The sequence below is a fragment of the Macaca fascicularis genome, chromosome 17 (genome assembly GCF_037993035.2).
Source record: "Macaca fascicularis isolate 582-1 chromosome 17, T2T-MFA8v1.1".
NCBI lineage: Eukaryota > Metazoa > Chordata > Mammalia > Primates > Cercopithecidae > Macaca > Macaca fascicularis.
In genome coordinates this window covers 28,878,488-28,890,796 of record NC_088391.1, presented here as the reverse complement: position 1 = coordinate 28,890,796, position 12,309 = coordinate 28,878,488, and the positions used below count along the sequence as shown (strand labels likewise).

The following is a 12,309-nucleotide window of genomic DNA, read 5'->3' as shown; positions in this document are numbered from 1 at the left end:
ATTAGAAGTATGCCTTTTGAAATTTTAAATTGAAAAGGATGTTAGACATTATTTGGTCTCTTGATGTAACTTGTTTTAATTCTATAGAAAAACTAAAAACTTAGAGAAAATCGGTGATTTATTCACAGCTACATGTGTAAAATGGCACAGGTTACCGTAACAAACAATTGAAGTTCAGTGAAATTTGGAAATTGATTTGCTAATAGAGAATTTTTGTTTGTAAAAGCCAGATAGCAAGAGTTTAAATCTGAGATGATGGCAGGTAGGCAGCATTTATGTTCATGAATTCTTCCTACTCCCCACACCTAGCAAGCATATGCAAACCTCAACATTTGAGCATTGGGCTCTTCCCATTAAGGTGGTTTCTTAATAAACTGCTGCAGGTAACCATTAGCCATAAGTAAATGAAAACTAGCATGCCAGTTGAAATATATTTGCTAGACTTTGTAATAATATTGCATCTCCAAATTTAAATCTTTCCTAGAGATTAGGAGGCACACCAACATGGCCAAAACAGTTGGTGCTGGCCAGTGCTCATGCCTATAATCCCAGCACTTTGGGAAGCTGGAGGCAGGCAGATCACTTGAGGCCAGGAGTTTGAGATCATTCTGGCCAACGTGGCAAAAATGCATCTCTACTAAAAATATAAAAATTAGCCAGGTGTGGTGGCACACGACTGTAATCCCAGCTACTCAGGAGGTTGAGGCATGAGAATCACCTGAACCCGGGAAGCAGAGGTTGGAAGTGAGCTAAGATTGTGCCACTGCACTCCAGACTGGGTGACAGAGTAAGACTCTTGTCTCCAAAAAAAAAAAACCACAGTGGGTGCTTAATGAAGTATGTGTGTAAAAGCAAGCCAGGTAATTTTGTTACCAAAGCCAGAATGTGACCCTTGTCATTGGTTTGCAGTATGCACATTTAATTCATATTATCCTTATGTGTTCAGTATTTGTTTCATAATTGCCTAATAAAGTTGAAGTCGTTTTAATGGATTTTTCATTAACAGCAGTCCTTATGACTTCTTAAGCATTTATTGGTTGCCTTTCAGAACAAAAGAGATGAACACTTATTGAAAAAGAGAAATGTTCCCCAAGAAGAAAGTCTAGAAGATTCAGATGTTGATGCTGATTTTAAAGCAGTAAGTTACCATGTTTTTATAGTGACTTTAAAATAATTTTTATAGTAACTGTGAGAACTTCATTTTTAATATAACACCAACTTTATAATAAGTATATTAACTTTATCAGGTACACTATTTAATGAATGTGATTTTGCTAATAAACTCTGCTGAACTATGTTTTTTTTTTCTTTTTAAGCAAAATGTAACACTAGAAGCTATATTGCAGGTATGTTATTAATTTAATATTCTCATTTTGAAGTATTTTGAAATTGATTTTTTTTTCATTTCTGAAATTTACATTTGGTATTGCAGAATGCCACAAGTGACAACCCAGTGGTCCAATTGAGTGCTGTCCAGGCAGCAAGGTAAATACTACTTTGTCCAGAGAGAGAATTGTGTCATTCCTCAGTCATGTTACCTGGTGGTCTAGAAGTTAATACGTTGTTATTTCTTTTCACAGTTTGAAAATTATAGCAATTAATTTCTTATATTTATTTTCCTAGAAAACTGTTATCCAGTGACAGAAATCCACCGATTGATGACTTAATAAAATCTGGGATTTTACCAATTCTAGTCAAATGTCTAGAAAGGGATGATAAGTAAGTATGGATTTGACTCCCTATTCAGTTTTTTTCAGTTAATTTAAAAGTTTGGATTATTATTTAACCAGTGAGTCAGTTTGGTTTTGTGCTTATGATAGTTGTCATATATTTTAATTTAATTTTCTTATTCTGTGATCATATTTAGCAGACCCAGAGCGCTTCTCGCTTTCGTTTCTGAAGGATGTCTATGTTTTCTAGGAAATTTTTGTCTGTTTATTGCCTGCTTTATCTCAAATATTTATAGTCTTTGTTAGGATTTTTTATTAGTAATATTTTAAAACAACCCAAATAATGTTTGAGTCACTCTGCTTATGAGTCTATATATAGATTAACCTCGTGACTAAGTCAACGTGAATGGTTTCCAGAACTAAGTGGCTCTTTCTTACCCTGGGAATCTTCCACCTGATTACTGATCCTCTGTGTTGTCTTTAACAGAACTTCATCCATGATAAGTTGTCAGACTTTTTGTCTGCAAGTTAAGAATAAGGGGACAGGTTATAGTTACCCAGAAGAGAAGAAGTAAAACTCAGTGGCATATTTTGAGGAACTGGTCCTATTTCCATTTTTGTTTAGTGATATCTCAGTGCTGTGCCTTAAACTTCGTTAATTTGGATTAACTGGGGAGAATATAAGTTTGAACTCCAAATATATTAAAACAAATGCTTTTTTTGCATTTAAGAGCATCTAGACTGAAACTTGGGATATTTTGCTAAATGTTGTCCAAGGAATTTTCAGTTGGCTAGATAAGAATAGTGGTATATAAATGTTGCCACTAAGGGTTTTTAGTATTTAAAAATACCATTTGCTTTCGTTGTGTGCCACAACCTCTCCCATTCTCCACCCCCAGGCCCTTAACACTTTTTAAAATACTATCATGTTTGTTTTCTATAACAGTGTTTATTTAAGTAAACGTAAGTTTTATTTTAGCTGTTGAAAAAAATAAATTCTGGCCGGGGGTGGTAGCTCAGGCCTGTAATCCCAGCACTTTGGGAGGCCAGAGTGGGTGGATTGCTTGAGTCCAGGAGTTCGAGACCAGCCTGGGCAATGTGGCAAAATCCCAGCTCTACCAAAAAAAGGAAAAGGAAAACAAACAAACAAACAAAAAACCCCACGAAAATTAGCCAGGCATTGTGGCACATGCCTGTAGTCCCATCTACTTGGGAGGCTGAGGTGGGAGGATCGTCTGAGCCTGGAATGTGGAGGTTGCCATGAGCCAATATCATGCCATTGCACTCCAGCCTGGGTAATAGAGCAACCCTGACTCAAAAATAAAATAAATTCGGCCGGGCGCGATGGCTCACACCTGTAATCCCAGCACTTTGGGAGGCCGAGGTGGGGGGTCACGAGGTCAGGAGATCAAGACCATTCTGGCTAACACGGTGAAACCCCATCTCTACTGAAAAATACAAAAAAAAAATTAGCCGGGTGTGATGGCGGGCACCTGTAGTCCCAGCTACTTGGGACGCTGAGGCAGGAGAATGGTGTGAACCTGGGAGGTGGAGCTTGCAGTGAGCCGAGATGGCACCCCTGCACTCTAGCCTGGATGACAGAGTGAGACTCTGTCTCAAAAAAATAAATAGATAAAAATAAATAAATAAATAAAATAAGTCCTCTCTACTTCTACCTTTAGGACCCTCCACTTCTTTTTTTTTTTTTTGGAGACAGAGTCTCCCTCTGTTACCCAGGGTAGAGTGCAGCATGCAGTGGTGCAGTCTTGTCTCACTGCAATGTCCGCCCCCCGGGTTCAAGCGATTCTCGTGCCTCAGCCTCTTTGAGTAGCTGGGATTATACGTGTGGCTAATTTTTGTATTTTTAGTAGAGATGGGGTTTCACCACGTTGGCCAGGCTAGTCTCGAACTTTTGACCTCAGGTGATCCGCCTGCTTTGGCCTCCCAAAGTGCGGAGATTACAGGCGTGAGCCACTGTGCCCGGCCTAGGGCCCCTTGTTTGTGGCCAACTTCTCTTCTTTTTTTTTTTTTTCTTTTCTTTCCAGCCTTTTATATATAGACTCATTTGTGTGGGTGTGTCTGTGAAACATATATAATACAGAAAAATATGCTAAAATATATACAGCTTAATGAATAATTATAAAACACAGACCTCTGTAACCGCCACCCAAAGCAAAAACAGAAAATTTTCCGTGATTTGGATCTGACTTTATGGATTTGTCATGGGAAGTTGTGTTATAATATAAAAGGCCATATACTTTGGAGCCAGATTGACTATGGTTCAAATCCAGGGTTTGCTGTTGATGAAAATTAAGTGGCTTTTGAACTTCAGATATCTCATCTATAAAAATTAGGTGATAGTAAGGAATGGAAATAATACATAAAAAGCACTCTGCACAATGTCAGGCTTATAATAAATGTCCATTTGTTATTGCACTCATTCATTTTTTCTATTTCTTTTTTTCCACATGACATCTTGGAACACTTTCTCTGGCTTTATAATTTTATTTTTTACATTTATCCATTTTCTCATTTGAGTCCCTCATTCCCAGTATTTTGCCAAACCACCTAACCAGCTTAATAACTTTCTCCTTCCAGTCTGAGGCAACATATACTATCTTACTGTTTTTGGTCTTACTGGTTTTTTTACTTCTTCTCTGCCTCTGATATACCATCTTATTTCCTACCTTCTGCTAGAATTCATGTACAGGGGAAATTTTAAAAGTTTGTGGAAAAGTGGAATCAAAAGATAATAAAATATATAAACTTGATTTCTCAACATAAGCTCCATCAAAGTCAAGACACTTTTGTAAGTGATACTACCAGCCATTGTCTATCCTTAAAAGAACTGAGGGTCCTGGGAATTTAACCATGTCAGCGCAGTCTTTTTCATGATATTAACTGAAGAAAACTAGATGGCCTTTACAGTTTGTTTTTTTAAGATTAGGAAACAAAAAGAAGTCACAAGATGCCAAATCAGAACTGTAAGGTGCATACCTAATGATTTCCTATTGATTCTCTTGCAAAATTGCTCTTGTTTGATGAGAAGAATGAGCAGAAACATTGTGGTGGAGAAAGACTCTCTAGTAAAGCTCTCCCAGGCTTTTTTCTGCTAAAGCTTTGGCTGACTTTCTCAAAACACTCGTAATAAGCAGATGTTATCATTCTTTGACCCTCTAGAAGCTCAACAAGAATAATACCTTGAGCATCCCCAAAAACTTTTTAGTCATTAGCTTTCCTCCTGACCAGTCCACTTTTGCTTCATTTTTTTTTTTTTTTTTTTTGAGACGGAGTCTTGCTCTGTCACCCAGGCTGGAGTACAGTGACGCGATCTCGGCTCACTGTAAGCTCTGCGTCCCGGGTTCAGGCCATTCTTCTGCCTCAGCCTCCCGAGTAGCTGGGACTACAAGCGCCTGCCACCACACCCGGCTAATTTTTTGTATTTTTGATAGAGACGGAGTTTCACTGTGTTAGCCGGGATGGTCTCGATCTCCTGACCTCGTGATCCGCCCGCCTCGGCCTCCCAAAGTGCTGGGATTACAGGCGTAAGCCACCGCGCCTGGCCTGCTTCGATTTTACTTTGTCTTCAGGATCATACTGGGAAAGCCATGTTTCATCTCCTCTTACAATTCCTTGAAGAAATACTTCAGGACCTTGATCCCACTGGTTTAAAATTTTCATTGAATGCTCTGCTGTTGTCTACAGCTTATCTGGGCACAATGGTTTTGACACCTATCAAGGGGAAAGTTTGCTCTACTTTAATTTTTCAGTCATAATTCTGTGAGCTGAACCAATCAAGGTGTCTGTGGTACTGGCAATTGTTTCTGCTGTTAATCAACAATCATCCTCTATTAGGGCACAACCAAGATTAATTTTTTCCTCAGATATTGATGTTGTTTGCCACTGTGGACTTCATCTTCAACATCGACTTGTCCCTTGTTGAAAGGAGTTAACCATTTGTAAACTGCTGATTTCTTTGGGGGCATTTTCCCCATAAACTTTTAAGTGCATCAGTGAATTCACCATTATTTCACCCAAGCTTCACCATAAATTTGATATTTGTTTTTGCTTTAATTTTAGCAGGATTCCTGTTGCTCTTCTCCTAGGGGCTCATTTCAAATTGATGTCTTACCCCTTACCCCTCTTAGTGCCTCAAACTAGATCATGTTCAGACATATATAGGAAGTTAGTATAAGTTTATTTTGGTGAAAAAAAAATTGAAATCCATGGAGTTTTTTCATAATACACATTTTTAATGAACTTTTAAAAGTCACCTCATAGTTCTTCTCTGCTACTTCATTTTCTCATATGTTCTATCTTTTTAACCTGTATATATATTCCATCCTCACTGTTTGCTGTATGTCTGACATTTATTCTTCTTAAAACCTTTCGTTCTTGGATCTCTAACCTTTTTTTTTTTTTTTTTTTTTTTGAGATAGAATCTCGCTCTGTCACCGAGACTGGAGTGCAATGGCACAATCTCGGCTCACTGCAACCTCCGCCTCCCAGATTCAAGGGATTCTCCTGCCTCAGCCTCCTGAGCAGCTGGGATTATAGGCATGCACCATCACATCCAGCTAATTTTTGTATTTTTAGTAGAGACGGTTTTTGCTGTGTTGGCCAAGCTGGTTTCGAACTCCCAACCTCAGGTGATCCACCCGCCTTGGCCTCCCAAAGTGCTGGGATTACAGGAGTGAACCACCGTGCCCGGACTTCTTTAACCTTTTGATACTAACAACCTTGCTTGCTCTCTTCCCTGTTTATAGACTTTTCGAACTCCCTAACCTTTGTCTAATCTCAATTTTTGCTGACTGAATCCCCCCAACCTTGGTATTCCACTTAAGGGAATTTATACTCTTTCAGCTATCCTAACTTAATATCAATAATTTCCTTTTAACAGGTCTTTCCTTCATGTCTTTTTTGAGACAGGGTTTCACTCTGTCACCCAGACTGAAGTGCAGTGACACAATCACAGCTCATTGAAGCCTCAAACTCCTAGGCTCAAGCAATTCCCCGCCCCCCTTCCCTGCCCAGCCTCCCAGGTAGCTGGGACTACAGGTGTGTACCCACATCTGGCTGATTTTTTATTTTTTGTAAAGATGGGGTCTCACTGTGTTGCCCAGGCTGGTTTCGAACTCCTGGGCTCAAACGATCCACCCACCTCAGCCTCCCAAAGTACTGTGACTACAGGTGTAAACCCCAATATGTCTTTTAATAGGCCTCTCCTACATCAGCCTTTAACCTTTTTAAGCTATTCTGCATACTATTTATTTGAACATTATTTTCTTTCCTCCCCTTTGCAATGCCCCATCCTTAGCGTATCTGTGGAATACACTCCTCACTCCCATCCTAAAACACACACACACATGCACAAACACCCTGTTATTTGCTTCTTAGTTTCAGCTCTCTTGATCTAATCCTTATCATTCCTACACATCATGATCCTTCCATGCATGATACCTTTTTTATTTCCAGCTGTCACTGCCTTTCTTTTTAAACGCATCTTTGAGAAGCTAGTTCAGTTGCCACTTTCTTTGTGAGGTCTTCCATCACTATTCAAAAATATAGTGATCTTGTTTTTTCAACAAAATTATACAGCCTTGTAATATCCCTAGTATGTAAAGCAGATGGTGTAATGGAGACAGATGGGGTTCTAGCTTTAAGACCAGCCTAGAGCCTGTGATAGTGGTTAAAGTGAGATGATTAGGGCCTCAACTAGCACTTGATATTAGGGGTGATTATATAAATGTAAGAAATGTTTAAGAGGTAAAATTGACATGATATATTGATTAGATGTGTCTGGAGAGGAAGTCAAAGTCAAGGGAAATAATGACTGGCTGAATGTTATAATACCAGTGGACATAAAGAAGCAGGTTCATAGTGACTGGCTTTGGAGGTCAAAGAGATTTTTAAAGTAGAAATGGCTGCTGTGTGCAGTGGCACTTGCCTATAATCCCAGCACTTTGGGAAGCCAAGGTGGGCAGATCACCTGAAGTCAGGGATTCAGGACCAGCCTGGCCAACATAGTGAAACCCTATCTCTACTAAAAGTACAAAAATGAGCCAGGTGTGATGGTGTGCACCTTAATCCCAGCTACTTGGGAGGCTGAGACGAGAATTGCTTGAACCCCAGAGGCGGAGATTGCAATGAGCCAAGATGTGCCACTGCATCTCCCGCCTGGGTGACAGAGCGAGACTCCATCTCAAAAAAACAAAAACAAAAGTAGAGATGGCTAGCAGGCAGTTGGATTATAACAAGGTGAAATTCAAGGACAAGGCAAAGGATAGCCATATCATATCAGTCTTAAGAGTCATGAATTTAAGTGGTGGTTAGTGTCTAAAAAGATGTTTTACTGTTTTTTTTTTACAGTCCTTCATTACAGTTTGAAGCTGCTTGGGCATTAACTAACATAGCATCAGGAACTTCTGCACAGACTCAAGCTGTTGTGCAGTCTAGTAAGTAAATTCCTTATTGTCTGAACTTTTTATTTTTTAATGATGGCAAGGAAGTAGAATTTTGTGATAAATTTTATCTTGTAATATTTTTTAAATGATGACTTTTATAAGTTACTTTTGATGACCAATATCTTTTTCATAGCCATTATTAATCTATCATGAAAAAATTTTAATTGTGGTTACTAAAAGAAGAGTAGAGTTTTATCTTTTGGAGTAGACATCATGCTGTGATAACAGGATTTTAAATTTCCATTTCTGATATCTTCAGGATGCTGAATGGCTTCTGCCTTTTAGCTTATGACATTTTAAATTTTACTTTCCTCAAGGTGGGCTAATAATTATTGTTAAATGAAACTGACACAAGCTCTTTAGAAAAGTACTAGATATCACCACGTATGTTGTTTCTTATAGTATGGGACACTTAGCTAACTTTAGGTGTGGTAATCAAGGTGATTTTAAGTAGCATGTGATATGGCACTAAGTTACATTGAATCAAGTATTGAGAATACCATTCTCACCAGACCCACAGATGGCTCATGCCTCTACTCCCAGCACTTTGGGAAGCTAAGGCAAGCAGATCACTTGAGTTCAGGAGTTCAAGAACAGCCTAGGTGACATGACAAAATCGTGTCTCTACAAAATATTAAAAAATTAGCTTTGCATGGTGGCGCGTGTGCCTATAGCCCCAGCTATTCAGGAGACAGAGGCGAGAGGTTCGCTTGAGCCCAGGAGGCAGAGGTTTCTGTGAGCCGAGATTGCACACTGCATTCCAGCCTTGGCGACAGAGTGAGACCCTGTCTCAAAAACAAACAAAGGCCGGGCGCCATGGCTCACCCCTGTAATCCCAGCACTTTGGGAGGCCAAGGCGGGTGGATCACGAGGTTAGGAGATCGAGACCATCCTTGCTAACACGGTGAAACCCTGTCTCTACTAAAACTACAAAAACAAAATTAGCCGGGCGTGGTGTCGGGCGCCTGTAGTCCCAGCTGCTTGGGAGGCTGAGGCGGCAGAATGACGTGAACCCAGGAGTAATACACAGATACAGCAAAAAAAAAAAAAAACTACTTAAATATTACTAGGGGAAAATACTGAAATTGATTATTTTTAGGGTAAAGATATTTGCCACATTTGTTCTTCCAGCAAACTATAATTGGGCAGCTACAATATGCCGGGCTCTGTATTTGATCAATTTCTTTGAGCTGAAATCTATAAACTCTTCAACATGTTGCTAGTATAAATATTAGTTTTTCTTTATAACAGATGCAGTACCTCTTTTTCTGAGACTTCTTCATTCACCACATCAGAATGTTTGTGAACAAGCAGTATGGGCTTTGGGAAACATTATAGGTAAGTGGTTTGAAAGGAATCCTGTTAAGAATCTAAATTAACTTTTTTCCTACATTGGCATAGCCATTACATACTATGTTTCCTCTGAATTTAATGTGGGTTGACTCTCTTCTTGCTTCATAAGTACTAACTTAAGATGATACTCTTTGAAAAGGATATACAATTTGCTGTTAGCATTGGTAGGTTAAATTTATGTTCCCCAAATCAAAATCTGGAGAAACAACATTTGATGCCTTTGACTAATGGTGAGGAAACATAGAACGTCAGTGTTCCCACATGAGCCATTGCATACATTTCAGACTTTCTCATCCTGAATGTAAGTTTTTTTTAAATACAATTTTCATTTCTGTAGGTGATGGTCCTCAATGTAGAGATTATGTCATATCACTGGGAGTTGTCAAACCTCTTCTGTCCTTCATCAATCCCTCCATTCCCATCACCTTCCTTCGGAACGTCACATGGGTCATTGTCAATCTCTGCAGGAATAAGGATCCCCCACCGCCTATGGAGACAGTTCAGGAGGTAAATGAAGAATTGTAAAGGCCAGATGGTATATTTTCCCTATGTTTGTACTTCAGGAATTCATTTACAGGGGACAGAATAACACATATACTGATTTCATTGCAGGTGTGAGTTTTTTTTGGGTTTTTTTTTTTTGAGACGGAATCTTGCTCTGTTGCCCAGGCTGGAGTGCAGTGGCGTGATCTTGGCTTACGGCAAGCTCCACCTCCCAGGTTCATGCCATTCTCCTGCCTCAGCCTCCTGAGAAGCTGGGACTACAGGTGCCCGCCACCACGCCTGGCTAATTTTTTTGTATTTTTAGTAGAGACGGGGTTTCACCATGTTAGCCAGGATGGTCTCGATCTCCTGACCTCGTGATCCGCCTGCCTCATCCTCCCAAAGTGCTGGGATTACAGGCGTGAGCCACCACACCCGGTGTGAGATTTTTAAAGTAACATATTGTATTTAGTTACTGACCCCTATGAAATAAAAGTTGAGTGTCTAACTAAAAGAAGGTCCATTCATCCTATGCTTATTTTTTAATTGATTATCTTCATAAAAAGAAAATATAAAAAATTCAGAGAGAAAAATACAAAAGGAAAACAATCTCAAAGTTTTATTACTGTATTGCATTGTTGGTTTAAAGCTATAAAAGGGGGTTGCTACAGGCAAAACTAGTATACTTACATGCAAATGTTCTTGAATGAGTTTGCTTTAAGTCCAATTGATTTTTTTTCTTCTTCTTTTTTTGAGACATTCTTGTTCTGTTGCCAGGCTGGAGTGCAGTGGCGTGATCTCAGCTCACTGCAGCCTCCGCCTCCTGGGTTCAAGCAAGTCTTCTACCTCAGCCTCTGAGTAGCTGGGATTACAGGCCAGCACCACCACACCCGGCTAGTTTTTGTATTTTCAATAGAGATGGGGTTTCACTGTGTTGGCTAGGCTGGTCTTGAACTCCTGACCTGAAGTGATCTGCTCACTTCACCCTCCCAAAGCGCTGAGATTACAGGCGTCAGCCACCGCCCCTGGCCTAACTCCAATCCCAAAGTGCTGGGATTACAGGCATAAGCCACCACCCCCGGCTTCATTCCAATTTATTTCTGATAAAATTGGAGTTATTAAAAATGTGACATATTGGCCGGGCGTGGTGGCTCATGCCTGTAATCCCAGCACTTTGGGAGGACGAGGCGGGTGGATCACGAGGTCAGGAGATCGAGACCATCCTGGCGAACATGGTGAAACTCTGTCTCTACTAAAAATGGAAAAAAAATTAGCCGGGCGTGGTGTCGGGCACCTGTAGTCCCCGCTTCTCGGGAGGCTGAGGCAAGAGAATGGCGTGAACCCGGGAGGTGGAGCTTGCAGTGAGCAGAGATCGTGCCACTGCACTCCAGCCTGGGCGACAGAGTGAGACTCCGTCTCAAAAAAAAAAAAAAAAAAAAAATTGACATATCTTTTGTTAAATCTACTAGTTAAAGCAAAAACTTTTTTATTTACGTTTGATATGTAAACAGATCCGAGTACTTTGCATTATTTAAAAAACCCTACATAACCTTTATTCACTGTTGACTGTATTATCTCTTTTTTTTTTTTCTTTTTTTTTGAGACAGTCTCGCTATATTTCCCAGGCTGGAGTGCAGTGGCACAATCTTTGCCCACTGCAACCTCCACCTCCCGAGTACAAGCGATTCTCATGTCTTAGGCATGTGCCACCATGCCAGGCTAATTTTTGTATTTTTAGTAGAGTTGGGTTTTCACCATGTTGGCCAGGCTGGTCTTGAACTCCTGGCATCAAGCAGTCCATCCACCTCGCCTTCCCAAAGTGGTGGGATTACAAGCGTGAGCCACCACACTTAGGCAACTGTGTATCTTTAAAATGGACATCTTTCTGTAGCACCTGCTACTTTTTGTTGCTGTGCAAAGGTCTTTTGTGTGATTTCCTACCACCCCCCTGCTCCGTTTCACCCAGATTTTAAAAAGAGATCTCAGGGGCCTGAATTCAACAAGCAAAGCTTTGTACTTTGTACTGGTTTGAATTTTCTTGACTAAAACTGAGTTGAAAACTTTAATTTGACTTAAGTAGCTTATTAAATAAAATCGTATTTTTACTTTAAGCAGGTAAGTGAGACAATTATGGCAGTTTTAAGTGTAGCTTTTCTTAAATAGCTGTAACTGTATACTTGCATCTCCTTTTTTTCCACTTGACATTTTATGTCATAAAGAAGCTTATTAAAAACAAATGTTTTTCTTTTAAGGTACATTAACTTCTACCAGATTTATTTGCATGTTTTAACTTGTTAATTGAACATATTTCAGTTTAACATTTGAAATATGTTTTTGGT

General features: G+C 39.7%; 1 protein-coding gene across 2 annotated transcripts in view; it reads left to right on the top strand.

Annotated features, from left to right (window-relative positions):
* The window catches only part of KPNA3 (karyopherin subunit alpha 3), a 97,300-nt gene that overhangs the window by 63,571 nt on the left and 21,420 nt on the right, over positions 1–12,309 (top strand). For both annotated transcript variants that reach the window (XM_005585866.5, XM_045377361.3), the window contains exons 3-9: positions 1,049–1,138; positions 1,317–1,346; positions 1,433–1,485; positions 1,624–1,719; positions 8,040–8,125; positions 9,386–9,472; positions 9,825–9,994. In XM_005585866.5, coding sequence (XP_005585923.1) covers positions 1,049–1,138; positions 1,317–1,346; positions 1,433–1,485; positions 1,624–1,719; positions 8,040–8,125; positions 9,386–9,472; positions 9,825–9,994 — 612 coding nt within the window. The remainder of the gene's footprint in view (positions 1–1,048; positions 1,139–1,316; positions 1,347–1,432; positions 1,486–1,623; positions 1,720–8,039; positions 8,126–9,385; positions 9,473–9,824; positions 9,995–12,309) is intronic.